This window comes from Anabrus simplex, chromosome 7, assembly GCF_040414725.1.
Source record: "Anabrus simplex isolate iqAnaSimp1 chromosome 7, ASM4041472v1, whole genome shotgun sequence".
NCBI classification, from domain to species: domain Eukaryota; kingdom Metazoa; phylum Arthropoda; class Insecta; order Orthoptera; family Tettigoniidae; genus Anabrus; species Anabrus simplex.
This window is the reverse complement of record NC_090271.1, coordinates 64,297,602-64,313,846: the sequence shown is the minus strand read 5'-3', so window position 1 is coordinate 64,313,846 and position 16,245 is coordinate 64,297,602. Positions and strand designations below refer to the sequence as shown.

The 16,245-nt window shown below is 35.2% G+C and overlaps 1 protein-coding gene across 1 annotated transcript in view; it reads right to left on the bottom strand.

Annotated features, from left to right (window-relative positions):
* Window positions 1–16,245, bottom strand: part of LOC136877696 (cilia- and flagella-associated protein 91-like) — a 156,895-nt gene that overhangs the window by 52,786 nt on the left and 87,864 nt on the right. Inside the window, exon 11 of the mRNA XM_067151908.2 lies at window positions 3,103–3,324. Coding sequence (XP_067008009.2) covers window positions 3,103–3,324 — 222 coding nt within the window. The remainder of the gene's footprint in view (window positions 1–3,102; window positions 3,325–16,245) is intronic.

Sequence of the window (16,245 nt, the reverse complement as noted above, 5' to 3'; positions counted from 1 at the left end):
GCTGTGCGGTTTAAACCAGAGGGCTGAATAATTTCTCCCAAATATCTAAATTGGTTCACCTGAAAGGTTTTGCCGAATTTAGTTATCATAGGTTGTCCATCTAAATAGCGTGAAGCTCCTTCCATGTATCGAGTTTTCTCATATGAGATTTGAAGTCCTGTTTTGATGGCAATTTCATGTAATTTTTCGATGGAATGAATTGCTTCTTGCCTGCTATTGGAAAGGATTGCTATGTCATCCACAAAGGCCAGACAGTGCAAGTGAATTCCATCTTTAAGTAGTCTGCCAAGGGTTATTCCTCTAATTTCCCTTTCCCAGGTACTTTCTCAAGTAAGAGACTGAACAGTAACAGAGATAATCCGTCTCCTTGATGGACCCTAATCACATATTTCGCCTAGGAATTTAACTTTTGAAGTAATGCCAGTTAATGTTTGTCTGATTAATGCCTTTTTTTTTTTTTTTTAATCCACTTGAAATTCTTCAAGAGTATTGAAAAGTGTTTGGCAGTCTATAGAGTCATATGCTTTTTTGAAATCTACAAAAGTAATGACAGTTTGTCTGGTTTTGCATATTTGTAGGATAGTTTTCAGATTAAGGATTTGTTCTGTACAAGATCTTCCTTTTCAGAAACCTGCCTGGTATTTACCAATTAGATGGTCTGTTTGTTTCTCAAGTCTAGTAAGCAGAGCTTTGGAAAAAATTTGTAAGCAACTGGTATCAAGTTAATTCCTCTATAATTATTGATGTTGGTTTTATCCCTTTTCTTGAGTAGTGGATGGATTAGCGCACATTTCCAATCTTCAGGGATTTCTTCAGTGATCCAGATGTTTTCAATAATCAAGTGGATTTTGCAGGCTACACTCTCACCTCACATCCTCGACATTTTGGCAATTATGCCATCGTCCCCTGGGGCTTTGTTATTTTTGAGAAAATGGATTATTTCTTTGACCTTCCTACGTTGGGGGTTCCGAATCTTGATTAGATGAGGGTGTTTCAAAGGTGAGTTGTTCTTTAGGGGATTCACAGTTTAAAAGACCCTTGAAATACACTGCTAGAAGTTTGCAATTTTCTTGATTATTCATTTCTAATGTTCCATTCGGGAGTTTGAAGCAAGGACCAGATGCCTGATAATTTGATAATTCTTCTCGGAAAGTTTTGAAGAAGCTATGTGTATTGTTTTTTTTTTTGTAAAATCTTGTTCAATTTCTGCCAGTCTGTAGTGATCATATTTGTATTTCTCAGGCCTGATGAATTTTTATGTTTGTTTCTGTATTTTGGTGAATTCCCGCTAGGTTAGTTCCGTTTTATGAGAATTCCATTTCTGCCAGGCTTTAATTCTAAAGTTTATGCTTTGTTGCAGGTTTCATTCCACCACCTATGTTTGCGTTTCCTGGGTGGTGTGCTAACATTTTGAGAAGCCTTCAAAAGTATGTCTTTGAGTTCTACCCAGTTCGAAGGATTGTGACTAGGGATACTTTAAATGAAAGTACTGGTGTTCTATTTAAGAAATTCCAGATCAACGCGCAGGGTTTTTGTTATTCTTGGTTTGGACCTGTTTGGTTGAAATTTTACCTTGATTAAGGATATATAGTGGTCAGATATAATTATTCCATTTTTAATTTTAACATTCATAATTTCTTTCTGATTGTTCTTGGAAATAGCCACATGATCTATTTAAAATTCTCCCAAGTGAAAATTTGGGGATCTCCAGGTTTTTTCTTGTGTGGAAGTGTCCGGAAATGTGTTGACATTAATTTGAGATCAAAATTTTTGCAAGAGTCAATTAATCTTTCTCCATTTTTAGTAGTCCTATTGTGTGCTGGGTATAGTCCTACAATTGTCCTGAATTTCTTTTCTCTACCAATTTGGGCATTAAAATCTCCCAATAGAATTTTTATGTGATGTTTTGAAATTGTGGCTGTAGTTTCTTCTAGCAATTCCCAGAAGTCTTCCATCATTTGTGGATCTTTTCGATTGTAGTTATTGGTGGGACCATGCACATTAATCAATGTATAAGCTTTGTTTCCTGATTTGCTTGCTTTTTGTTTAAAGGAGCCTAACATGTAATGTCATTGGCCCGTTTCCTGATTTAATGGATAATGTTGAAATTCCTTCAGAAGGTGAAGAAAAGTTAAGTATTGAGTTAATAATGTTTCTTCTTACAGTGATTCCAGTGCCAAATTGTAATGGCTTGTTATAAAGGGAGATTCTTGGCTTGCCTTTGTAAATTCTATGATTTCCTGAGTTAAAATTATTTTCATCCATGTAACTGGTTTCCTGAAGTGCTAAAATTTGGATGTTTAAGTTATCTAACATGTCTGTTAATTGCTTTAACTTTACAGTTTTCTGAAGTATGCTGATGTTTAGACTTCCAATGAAAGTCTTACACTTTGGGCGAAGAGATTTGGGAAGCTCCAATATATTCCCGCATGCTGTTCTCGGTCCCCCAGAATCCAATGACCGAGGAAAACTAATATGTCTACTAGTGCCTGGGGTATTGTTGAAAAACAACATCATGCTAATAGGTTGAAGGTATTGGGAAGATTTATTGTGATCAACCTCAATGTTACAACTAAGTAGTGAGCCTTAGAGGTTGCCTCAAGATATTCTCTGGCTGTCATTTTATGGCATTGAGTCAACCCTCCTCCTTTCCCCAGGCTTGAAACTGGCAACAGCAACTACTGAGCTAGTAGTAGTAGTAGTAGTAGTAGTAGTAGTAGTAGTAGTAGTAGTAGTAGTAGTAGTAGTAGTAGTAGTAGTAGTAGTAGTACATGCAAGTGAATTTGTAGTTTACTTTAACAGACAATTGATAAGACATCAGGCAATTTCTTTCACCCCCACCCCTACAGACTTTTCATTACAAAGAACTGCATCACCAGTTATTGCTGCTTCACAACACAAGATGGTGAAGTATGAATACAATGTCAAGAATTTTACAGTACAATGAAAAACTCTCCACAACAGGAACTTAAAACAATTTTGGTTATCAAAGAAATTACTGCATTACATAGTGACTTACCCTTACCGCAACTTCAGGATCATTAACTATCACAAAAAACACTTCAGACTATAATCCCATTAAACTGTTTGTGATCTTGTCACCTGCTTGAACATTTCATCATGTTCTCTCCTTCTACGTTCTTCAGCTTGACGACGGCCAGCCTCCGCAGCTTCACGGCGATACCGCTCACGTTCTGCCAGCATGGCAAATGCATGAGCTCGACGTTCATCCTGCAGGCGCCACAGCTCCTTAGAGAGGAAGTCTAGCAGAGTAGAAACTGTCTGTCCTTCCATACCCTTCACCATTTCCATTATACAGCCATCCTACAACAAACACATATCAATATTAGTACTTTACTACCTATATTTCAGATTTATTACCATTGGTAGTAAATATGTTTCCAATCGTAGATGAATATGATGTCAAGAATTTTACAGTACAGTGAACGAGATAAAAACAAGTGGTGTAATGAAAAATAAATAAATAAATAAACAAACAAACAAACAAACAAACAAATAAATAAATAAATAAATAAATAAATAAATAAATAAATAAATAAATAAATAAATAAATAAATAAATAAATAAATACTGATCTGAATTTAGGGCCATCACACAGAAGGCAGATTTCCAATCAGTTGTTCACCTACTCTTTTCTTAAGTAATTTAAAATAACTTGGAAATTTATTGACCATTTCCCTTGATAAATTATTCCAATCCCTAATTCCTCTCCTATAAATGAATATTTGCTTCAATTTATCCTTTTGAATTCCATGAAATTAAAAGTGCTCAAACACTTCCATGCTTTCAGAAATCAAAACATTATGATCATAATACAGTAGACAAGTGATTTTCAACTTTTCCACACTTACAGACCAGTAAAAGTCAGGCAGAAATATTGGGGACCAGCGAAGAAGAAAAACACAGTCCCTGTAGATTTACATTATTTTTTAAAAATGAAAATGATTTTCAACATTCAACACCCTTCTAAATTGCAATGACCCACTAGAAACATTTCAAATAAACACCAGCACACCCATTTTAACCACCTTTGATCAAATAGATTCTCAAACCATCAATAAAGTATAACTCTCAATTAAAGAACTCAAAAATTACAAGGCATGTTGTGAAGAAATCTGGAAAAACACCAGAAAACCCTCAATCATAAATATCCATCTACATTTAGTAAAAACTTGAACCATGGGAAAATTCCAGAGCACTGGACCACAGGAATAATCCACCCAGAAAATTACAGGGGAATAATTCTTCTGGACTGCTCATTCAAAATTTTCTCTCGCAAAATTTACATCAGGATCAAAAACTCTCTGGAACCATAACTTGGAGAACCGAATGTTAATGTCCACTTTAGATAATCTTCCTTGCAATGTATTCACATTCTTTTCTATGTATATCACATCTGATCCACTAGATGGCAGTATGACTCCAGTCTCACAAATAATTTTTTATACTTCTTTCTCACAACTGTTTTTCCTTTGGGATTCTGTTCTGGCTGCTTGAGAGATAAGATGGAGGTCCTAATTTTTGACACCACATTCTTGTGCTTCTACTTGATTTTTGTTGTTTCAAACATTAAGATATGGGTCGACTCACCATCGATCGCATGTTTGCTGTCTTTTTAGTTTTTTACAATTGGCTTTACATCACACCGACACAGGTAAGTCTTATGGTGGTGATGGGATAGGTAAGGGCTAGGAGTGGGAAGGAAATGGCCATGGCCTTAACTGAGGTATAGCTTCAGCATTTGCCTGGTGTGAAAATGGGAAACCACAGAAAAAAGTCTTCAGGGTTGCCAACAGTAAGGTTCGAACCCACTACCTCCCGAATGCAAGCTCACATCTTGTTTTCTTATCTTCTTGATTTCATAAGTAAAGACATATCATTATTACCTTTGTTCTTCTTGCCGTATTTGGGCTTTATGTGTGTGTGTAGTTCCATGGCTGTCGGGAATGTTTTGATTGGATCTGTTTAAAGTAACTTAGCCTAGTTTCATTTACATTTAGATTCATACTTTTGTATCGAGCTAGAAATGTTTTCTGTTTTTACTTGATTTTCTTTGTGTTATTCAAGTATGATGTTCTTCGTCTAGCTTGGATTTTCTCCCTGTAGTGCAACACCATATCATTTATATCTGTACTTGTGTGTGTTTGTTTTGGTCTTATTTTGTTCTTTGCACTTTTTTTTTTTTTTTTTTTTTTTTCAGTATATGTCCCCATTCTGGTAAGTCTCTCCATTGCGTGCCTTGATTGAGGCCATTATGGTACTTTTCGAGACTAATTGCAGGAGATTATATGTGTTAATGTGATTTCTGCGATGCTATGTTTTGGTTATATCTATGTCTTCGGGATATTCTTTCTTTCTTCTATGTGCCCTGCCCAGTCTCCTGGACGTTGGTGATCAGTGTAGAGAGTGCTTTTCTATTTTCAGCAACATGGTAGAGTTCTTCAGTGTTTTCATGCCTGTCCAGTCTTCAATATTCTTAAGGCATGTTGTTCTCCTCCTGTCTGCTCCTTGGCAACCTTCAATTTTGCCTTTCAAAACTAGAAGTAAAACGGTGTATTTTTCACCATGCAAAACATGCCCTAGGTATGCAATTTTTCTGCATTTGATGGTGGTTACCAGGTTTTTTTGTAGTTTGCTCTCTGTAATACTTGTTCATTAGTGGCATGGTCAATCCACGAGACTGTGAGCATTCTTCTATGAAGCCGGCGTTCTAAGGCTTCCGGTCTTTTATTGGTGGCCTCTTTTAACGTCCAAGCTTCAACCCCATAAAGGAGAGTAGACCAAATATAACATTTTACCATACACTGCCGATGTTTTAAATTTAATGCATCATCACACAATAATGTCTTTATCTTCCTGAATGTTGATCTTGCAATTTCTATTTGGGTCTTAATTTCTAGATCTGGGTTCAAATCATCCGTTATCCAACAATCAAGATATTTTCAAATCATCCATTATCCAACAACCAAGATATTTAAGTTTATTTACTTGTTGAATTTGTTGGTCTTTAAGTTTCAGAATACCATTATTTCTTCCTCTGTTGAAAACCATTAGTTTTGTTTATTTGATGTTGATGTTTGGACCCTTCTGTTCCCCAACTATATTAATTTTGTCCAGGAATAGTTGCAAACTTTCAACACTATTAACAAGAATTACTGTGTCATCTGCATATCGCAAATTACCCATTAGTTCTCCATTTACTTTAATTCCCACTTCCAAATCAGCTGATGCTGCCTTAAATATGGCATCTGAATAGATGTTAAACAATAACGGAGACAAACACAGACTTGACAAACTCCTCGTCAGATTTGTATGTAGTCTGTTGTATCATCATCAACCTTCACCACAGCTTTCTGATGCCAACACAGGTTTTCAGTAATTCTTATATCTTTATCATCAATTCCAGTCTGCTGCAGTAATCTGATGAGTTTGGTATGTTTTACTCTATCAAACGCCTTTTCATAATCTATGAAACAGGCGAAGACACCCTATTGTTGATTCCAACATTCTTGAAGAAGAGTCGTAAAACTGAAAATAGCCTTACGAGTTCCACATCCATTCTGAAATCCAAACTGGGTATCATCCAGGTTTTCCTCACATTTCTTCCTTATTCAAGCATGGATAACTTTCAAGAAAGATTTAACAAATGGCTCATTAGGCTAATGAGACGATATTTACCAATTTTTTGATGTTGTTTTTTGGAAGGGGAATGAAATTAGAGGTTAGCCAATCTTGAGGTAATTCTCTGGAGTTATAAATGTTATTATAAAGGTCCACTATCTTATTCATTTGCTCTTCATTGATAAGTTTCATAACTTCAACTGGAATTTCATCTGGGCCTAAAGCTTTTCTATCTTTTAATGGGACCATGTTATGCATCACTAGACCAAGCGCCATTTCATAAAAAGCGGTAATTATACGCATTCTGTTGAGAAACAACATAATTTAAATGGACAAAAATTACCGTACATGTCCTAGTAACAGTTGCCTTAAAATATATGGAAAATCTAAGTGCCAATTTGCCTATGTTTAATTTTGCATTTTGCATCACGAAACCAAAAACGATAAGCCAATGTTTAGTTATGCAACAGTAGACCAAGCACCTTTTACCGGTCTGTGGTCTAGAGATCCTAAATGAAACAGGTGGCTGCACTGCTTCACAACAGACCAGACAACATCAGCTGTGTAATGTTTACTAACCTAGTATGTTGTTACTGGCACGTTTACATGATAAACGATTGTGCTGTCGTATTTCCTATGTTGTGGTACCAGTAATGGAGGTTATCAGAGCAAGAACCGAAGGCATTGTTACAAATGCAATAAGGATTTCTAATAACTGTGAAGTTTTACAGGCAAGAAAACGAACGTTTCCTTTCTATGTTAACCTCCAAACAACTTTACAAACGGAAACGTTATTTATAGATTTGTTGTTAATTTAATGGTTCAACTAATTAATTCTTTTAATGTATAATGGTGAAGGGATGAAAATGTATCAAGTTTAAGGTGTATAAGTTAATGAAAAGAAAGTACACATAACCTATGTCGTAGCCCTAGTAGTTCTGAATAATAGCACGAATTGGATTTATAATAAAATGTTTTATTAACACGAATTAACTGAAATTAAAACACTTTATTTTGTTTGTATGTAAATTCTTATGTATTTCATGTTTCTTTTGATTGCTAGGAAAGAGATCAGACATTGTTACACAATGACAGTGTATCTTCTCAAGTATTGGAATGCAGAAGTAAGGGTAATTGTTTGTCTTCAAACTCGGATATTCTAACGAAAGTAGTCTTATATTCAAACGATAATATGGACCTTACTGAACTAGTGCCTGTTACTATGGAGTCACTTTTGCCAGGTGCACTGAGAAGTTTTTCATCTCTTTCTAATGGCACATCACAAGATTGGTTGTCAGCTTTATGTGACGAATTTGGCATGCAAAGAGACTTGAATAACAGCGAACTGAGTGCACGTGATATGAGTACCAGTTCAGGAGGTAATAAGTTAGGTTTATTATCTAATAATGAAACTCATACTGAGCACAATAGTTGTTTATACAATCAAGAAAACTGCAGTGAAACTGAACAGTGTGAAATTATTGAACTGTATTCGGAACACTTACACATCAAACCTGTTGAGATAAGTACTTCTCTTACTGAAACAAATAAAAGTAATGATTTGAATGTAAGTGTAGTAGTGGGTACTGAAACTGATGATGGGATATACTGTCACATAATTCATAAAGCAAATGAATATTGTAGGTCCTGCAGTAACCAAGTAGAAAGAGATGAAAGGCCAATAACTGTAAGTGAAGAAAACCTACAGCAGCCTTCGGATACTAATGATGTGGAAAATACAATTCTTGAACCACATGAAAATCAGGTACTGGAAAGATCAAAAAGGGGAAGAAAACGTAAGTATGAAAACCAAAACTGAGCGATAAGGAAAAGACTTTGCATCCAAAACAAAGATTATTTCACCCAAAGAAATGCGTTCAAAGAAGGTAAAGAGTTCCGTCATTACATTTGCCCCTGTAAATGTTTGGAAAAAGTAGGTAAGGAAAATGCTAGAAACAAATTTGACAAGTTTTACAGTGTCGAATCACATGATGCCCAGCATGCAGTAATTTGCTCAATGGTTCAAGAGTTTGAAATAAGAAGAAAAAGAGTAAAAACATCAACCAAAAGAAAATTTAGTAGGTTGTACAAACTGTGTGGGGTGGTAGTGTGTAAAACCTTGAATAATGCTTTGAAACATATGAAACGCTCGGAAGGAGTTTGTGATTGTCGTGGAGTAGGTGGCGGACAAAATAAACTTGATGATAAGCATGTACAAGAGGTGATAAAACATAGTAATAAATTTCCCAAATATAAGTCTCATTACAGAAGAGAAAAAGAGAAGAGAGAATTTCTTTCAGAAGATACAACAGTGGAAAAAAAATGCATATTGTACTGTGAAAAAGGTAACTAAACCAGTAACTTTGTATTCTTATTTAAAAAAATGTTTGACCAAATTCAGTTCGCGTAGAAAAATACTGAAGAAAGATACGTGTAATATGTGTGATTGATTAGAAGTTGAAATAAAGCATTGTGCGGATAACATAAAGCTGTAAACTTTGAAAGAAGAAAAAGATTTACATTTGGAAAAAGCACAAAAGGCACAGGCAAAGAGGAAGGAAGACAGGCTTGCAGCCAAGGATTAGCCTGATATGGAAACCTTGTATTTCGACTTAGAGAAAACATTGCCCCTACCTTAGATTCCTACTAGCATTGTATATTATAAAAGGCAGTTATGTGTCCATAATCTAGGTATTCACAGTGGCAAGGACAACAAAGGCTACTGCTGTGTCTGGATTGAGAGTGAAGCTGATCGCAGAGCTCAGGAGGTTGGCAGCTGCCTTAAGAAACACATCCAAGGAAATCTAACTTCTGCAAAGGAACTTATTCTTTGGTCGGACTCATGTGGGGGCCAAAATCGAAACATAAAAATAGTTTTAATACTTAAAACAATTTTGGAAACTCACCCCACGCTAGAAAAGATTACTTTGCACTATGTCCTCCCAGGGCACAGTTCTTTGCCCAACGACAGCGATTTTGGAGACACAGAGTGCGCGCTGAAGCTACAACAATGGTTGTTCACTGTGAATGACTATACATGTATATGATGAAAGTATGTCGTAGAAAGAATGTTTTGGTTGTTTACAGAATGGAACAGAAAGACTTCTTTGGAACACAAATGCTGGAAAAACAGCTAACAAACCGTAAAGTTGACATGGAAAATCGCAAAATAAACTGGCTGAAAACTAGAGAACTTGAAATCAGAAAAGAAAATCCTCTAAGCATTTTCATGAAGAGTGACTTTGACCAGGACACTGGAGCTGAATTAAGTATTCAAAGAAAGGAAAGGAAGACCTTCTGCACAACCAGTTCATTTGAGTGAACACTTAATTCAGCTGTGGCCAAGAGGAAAACCAATTTCAAAACGTAAACTTGAAGACTTGAAGCCTCTTCTGCCGCTGATTCCAGAAGATGCCAGAGCAATGTATCAGTCTTTTTACATCGATAATAGTGTGGAAGATGACATTGATGGGTTCAATGGACAACTTTAATTCGAAATAGAAAGTTAATAATGACAGCTTTTGATTTCATTTATGTTTCTTTCTTTAATTTTGTTTAGTTACTGAGCAGTATTGTGTTTCATGCTAATTAGTGAAAAAGACTGCCAATGACACCTTTTAATTTTAGGGATTTTGTTTATGTTTATAAGTTGTTGTTTTTTTTTTTTTTTTTTTTTTTTTTTGCTAGTTGCTTTATGTCGCACCGCCACAGATAGGTCTTATGGCAACGATGGGATAGGAAAGGCCTAGGAGTTGGAAGGAAGCGGCCGTCGCCTTAATTAAGGTACAGCCCCAGCATTTGCCTGGTGTGAAAATGGGAAACCATGGAAAACTAGAAGATTCATCAAGTATCTTCCACTATAATTAATTTTTTACAGTATTGTGATTCAAGCCAGGTAATAAAAAGCTTTAAAGTATAAAATACATAATTTCAGGGTTCATTTTGGATTTGTTGTTGTCTTTTAAGCTTTATTATTTCCATCTTTTATTCAGTTGTTTTACATTACTATGTTTTGTGCCAATTAGTCAAGAATAAAGTACTTTTTATTGAAAAATTGTGCGTGTTATTGCTATTCCCTCATGCTACCGGTAAAAAAAGGAATTTCTACAAAACAGTCTTGAGAGCAAAAATAACTGACTTATTTCATCATTCCATAATGTTAAATTGTAGATTTCACAAATGTTTTGTATCTTAGGTAATGCAATTTACAACTTCATTTATGATTATGTGTCCAATATAGTGAAATGATTATTTATTTCTTGAACCGTAAATTTCAGAAACATTGTGTAGTTTACTTATGCTTTATCACAGACTAGTCCTAATGCACTGTTTAGTTATGCATAACGTGACCAAAGGACTTACAAGTCACTTAGTCTGTTGATGCAAAACAAAAATGCACAATAAAAAAAATAAATGTAAATAGACTAGCTGCCATTTTATTTATTTATTTTTAGCGTTGTTTGATAAGTAATTAAGTTGAAGTTTTAAAAAGGAGTTCAACAATAATAATTCTTACTTATTGCAAAAAATTGGGAAATTGAACAATAAATGGATTTATAATCGACTGGAAACTTTGAGTTCAATTATCTCAGAACGGTGTTTTAGCGCTTGGTCTAGTGATGCATAACATGGTCCATTTAGCTAATCGCATGAATTACTTCCGATTTCAAAATGCTCGGTCCATTTGAGCATTCACGATTTTCATTTAATGTCGGTTGATTATCATAGAAGAGTTCTTCTATATATTCTTCCCATATCTTCATTTTGTCAAGATGATTTATAATAGGTTTCCTTGAATTATCTCCTAGAACAAGAGAAATCTTTCTTCTGAAAGTTCCAATTGCATCTTTTATAATTTTGTGCATACTGAAGGTATCGTGTTTTCCTTCCAAATTCTCAATGTTTCTGCATTTTTCAATCATCCAATTTTGTTTTGTTCTTCTAATTTCTCTTTTAATTTGACCATGTATCTAACGATATTGAGCCTTATTGTTCTTAGCTTTTCTGCATTCTCATCCACTTCTTCTTTTTGGTTCCTTTATCAGACTGTAGGTATTTCTTGTTTACTTTCTGTATAGCTTCTTTTACTTCCTCCCATTGATTTTCCACCTGTTGACTGTTCAATGATATTTGTCTTAGCAGTTCATTAATTATTTTTGCAACTTGTTTTATTTCACTGTTTACCAATTTTCTTTGGTTGAATTGGTTGGAATGTTTTATTTTCTGTAAAATTTTCAATTTCAGTTGTACATCAGAAACTAGTGGATTATGATCAGAATCATAGGTTATAAATTTCATGGTTCTGATCCGTATTGAATTGTAATTACAATATAATTATTAAATTAATGTAGTAATGGTCCACATTTCAATACTTTAATATGCAATATTCTAAATTACATTAATTAGGGATTAGTTTCGGCCGGGGCTGGCCATCTTCAGCCTTAATGTAAAACATCTAATAACTAAACAAATGTACATGCACACAATTGACATAAAACAAATGAAACAAATATAATGTCAATTTGTATATATTTATATCAATATATATATATATATATATATAAAATAACTTGTCCTGACTGACTGACTGACTGACTGACTGACTGACTGACTGACTGACTGACTGACTGACTGACTGACTGACTGATTCATCATCGCCGAGCCAAAACTACTGGACATAGAGAAATGAAATTTTGGGGACACATTCATATTAACTTGTAGGTGCTCGCTAAGGGAGGATTTTTGGATATTCTGCCGCTAAGGGGGTGAATTTTTAAAAAGAAGATATCTGTATCTCAAAAACTTAAAGGTTTAGAGTCATAAAAATTGGTATTTTGAATCTCCTTTAAAAATAAAGAAACATGTATTTTTTTGTTTTCAGAAAATCCCATGAAGGAGTGGTGAAAAGGGGGCGAAGGGAGGTTGAACACCTTTTATGAGGAGACTTATATTTCAAAAACTGAAGATGTTACAGACATGAAAATTTAAATTTGGAACCTCCATTAAAAATAAAGAAATACATATTTTTTGTTTCTGGAAAATCCAAGTAATATGGGATGAAAAGGGGGGTGAAATTTTAAAATGAATGCATCTATATCTCAAAACTGTAAAAGTTTACAGATGTAGAAATTGGTACATAGGATCTCCTTTAAAAATAAAGAAACACGTATTTTTTTCTTTTCGTAAAATCTCAGTAGGAGGGGTGAAAAGGAGTGAAAAATTGGTTGAATGCCTTTAATGAGGATACTTATATCTCAGAAACTGAAGATATTACAGATCTGGAAAAAAAAAAGGTATTTGGGATCTCCTTTAAAAATAAAGAAAAGTGTACTTTTTGTTTTTAGAAAATACAAATAGTAGAGGGTTGAAAGGGGGTGAATTTTTAAAATGAGTGTATCTATATCTCAAAACTTTAAAAGTTACAGATATAAACATAGGTACTTAGAATCTCCTTTAAAAATAAAGAAACACGTATTTTTTTCTTTTTGGAAAATCCCAATAGGAGGGGTGAAAAGGGGTGAAAAATGGGTTGAATGCCTTTAATAAGGATACTTATATCTCAGAAACTGAAGATGTTACAGACCTCAAAATCAGTATTTGGGATCTCCTTTAAAAGTAAAGAAACATGTCTTTTTTTTGTTTTTGGAAGATCCACATGGGGGGTGTATCTATATCTCAAAACTTTAAAAGTTTAGATGTAAACATTGATATTTAGAATCTCCTTTAAAAATGAAAGAACACATATTTTTTTTTTGTTTTCTGTAAATCCCAATAGGAGAGGTGAAATGTGTAAATAAGGGATTGAATGTTTTTAATGTGGATACTTATATCTCAGAAACTGAAGATATTACAGACCTAACTCCTTTAAAAATAAAGAAACATTTATTTTTTTGTTTTTGGAAAATCTTATTAATGGGGGTTAAACAGGAGTGACAAATTGGGGTGAATTTTTAGAAAAACTATATCTACAGTATATCTCAGAAACGTAAAATGTTACAGATGTAAAAACTGGTCTTTGGAATCTCCTGTTAAAGTAAAGAAACAGGTATTCTTGGAAAATCAAATGAAGGGAGGGGAGAGGTGAAAAATTTATTGAATTAATTGTATGAGTATACTAACATCTAATAAAAACTAAAGTTTTTACAGACGTGAAAATTGGTATTTAGATCTTCTTAAAAAATTAAACAATGCGTTTTTTTAGGGGGGAATCATCTTTGGGGGCGGGTGTGAAAAGGAGTTGAATTTGTTTCATGAGGACACATATCTCAAAAACTGAGCTCAGTCCGATCGTTTTTAGAATTTAGTATTTTTGTATTTTTGCCGGAAAATTCATTTAAGGCGGAGGGGGGGGGGGGGAGTGTGAAAATAAGTGAAAAAAGTGAATTACTTTTATGGAGATACTTATATCTCAAAACTGAAGGTAACATACGTGAACATTGGTATTTGGAATCTCCTTTAACCATAAGGAAACACGCCTCCTTTTTTTGGGGGGTGGGGGGTAAATCAACTTAACCGCGGTGGGGTGAAAAAGGAGATGAGACCAATTGATTTTACTGTTCATAATGTACTTATAAGGAGCCTCCGCGGCTCAGGCGGCAGCGCGCTGGCCTCTCACCGCTGGGTTCCATGGTTCAAATCCCGGTCACTCCATGTGAGATTTGTGCTGGACAAAGCGGAGGCGGGTTTTTCCCCGGGTACTCCGGTTTTCTCCATCATGATTCATTCCAGCAACACTCTCCAATATCATTTCATTTCATTTGTAATTCATTAATCATTGCCCCAGAGGAGTGTGACAGGCTTTGGCAGCCGCCAATGCAGTAGGCACTATCGTACTTGAAATAATAAACAATGAAAGCAATCTGGAACCTTCCGAGATGCAATAATTAAGCACTTCGCTCAATCTCAAAAAAATAAATTAAATTCTTTGGATACAGTCTCTGCACTGTATGCAATGAGTTCAGCACACACACTCTTGTTAAAATAAATTAGAGCTTCTACGAATATAAAGAAACAGTTTATGACAGTCCAAGTTCTGTTACATCGTAATTTTCTCTGAGGCAAGGTTATCACTGAGACGTAATTTTTGACAGTTTTATGAGGGGATTTGACATAGTCTTTGAATGAAATGAAGGTTGGCACAGTTTATGGTAGGAGATATTAACACTGTTTTCACGTGGAGTGATAGACACAGCCTTTGAAGGAAAAAAAAGTAAGCACTGTTCTTTACAAAATAACGTGATATTGTTCGTAAAAGAATTGTTCAGTTGCTAGGGCACAATTTTACGAGACAGCTAAACACGGTAGAGGAAGCAACTACAGTACAGTTTCAAACGTACAGTCCTTTTAAATTCACAATCCACAAACGAAATACAATTGCACAGCCCTACAGAATGATAGAAACGAAAATAAGCTTTCGTTCACGCGCAAAGTCAAAGTCCACGGAGAAGGCTTTCAACATTAACACTTTCGAACCCATGTACTTATCCGGACAGAGTAACGAACCGTATAGCGAGGCGACGATGTGCTTGCTTGCACACACACACACACACACACACACACACACACACACACACACACACACACTGAGTGACACACACGCTCACTGCATACTGCACACTGCTTTACTCCAGGCTGGCGACTCCCTTTTATTGCCGAAGGTCGGACGGCGTGGTTGCACATGTGGGCATCTAGACAAATTTATATCTCGGCCATCCTTCCGCCGATTTACATGAAATTTTGGCTAGCAGCATTTATTGTTCAGGCCTACAAGATGACGTTCTCGAAATTATGATATTACATTCTGTTCATGATGAAATGCCATAGAACAAGAGAGAACCTTCGGTGTGATGTCACTTGGCCTTGGCTGGCACTCTGGAGCAGTGCTAGCTTGCACGCTGTCTCCCACAATGCCTGCACGCTCGGCGCATGTTTTGAATGCATACAGCCGAGTGTTAGCGAGTTCCTTTCAAGAAATATATGTACGTGAATGTTCGCAGGGCATTCCCGTTCAATATAAAACGTTAAGCATTCAATTATAAATTTCAGTATAATACCGTAGCAAAGCACGTGTATCTTGTCAGTTTGTACATATATATATATATATATTTGTATATATTTGTTTCATTGGTTTTATGTCAATTGTGTGCATGTACATTTGTTTAGTTATTAGATGTTTTACATTAAGGCTGAAGATGGCCAGCCCCAGCCAAAACTAGTCCCTAATTAATGTAATTTAGAATATTGCATATTATAGTAGTGAAAGGTGGACCATTACTACATTAATTTAATAATTATATTGTTATGATCAGAACCTATGTCTGCTCCTGTGTATGTAGTAACTCTTTTAATGAAGTTTCTGAACCTCTTATTTATGAGGATGTAATCAATTTGGTTCCTTATAGGAACATCATGTTCAATGTCACCAGGTGAAACCGAAGTGTATAATCGATGATCAGGAAGTTGATACCATGTGTTTGTAATAACCATTTCATTTTCTTGACAAAATTCGTATAACCTATCCCCGCATTCATTGGATTCTCTGAATCCACAAATTTTCTACCAAATTTCCTCATCAACCCTTGCCAATCTTAGCACTGAAATCTC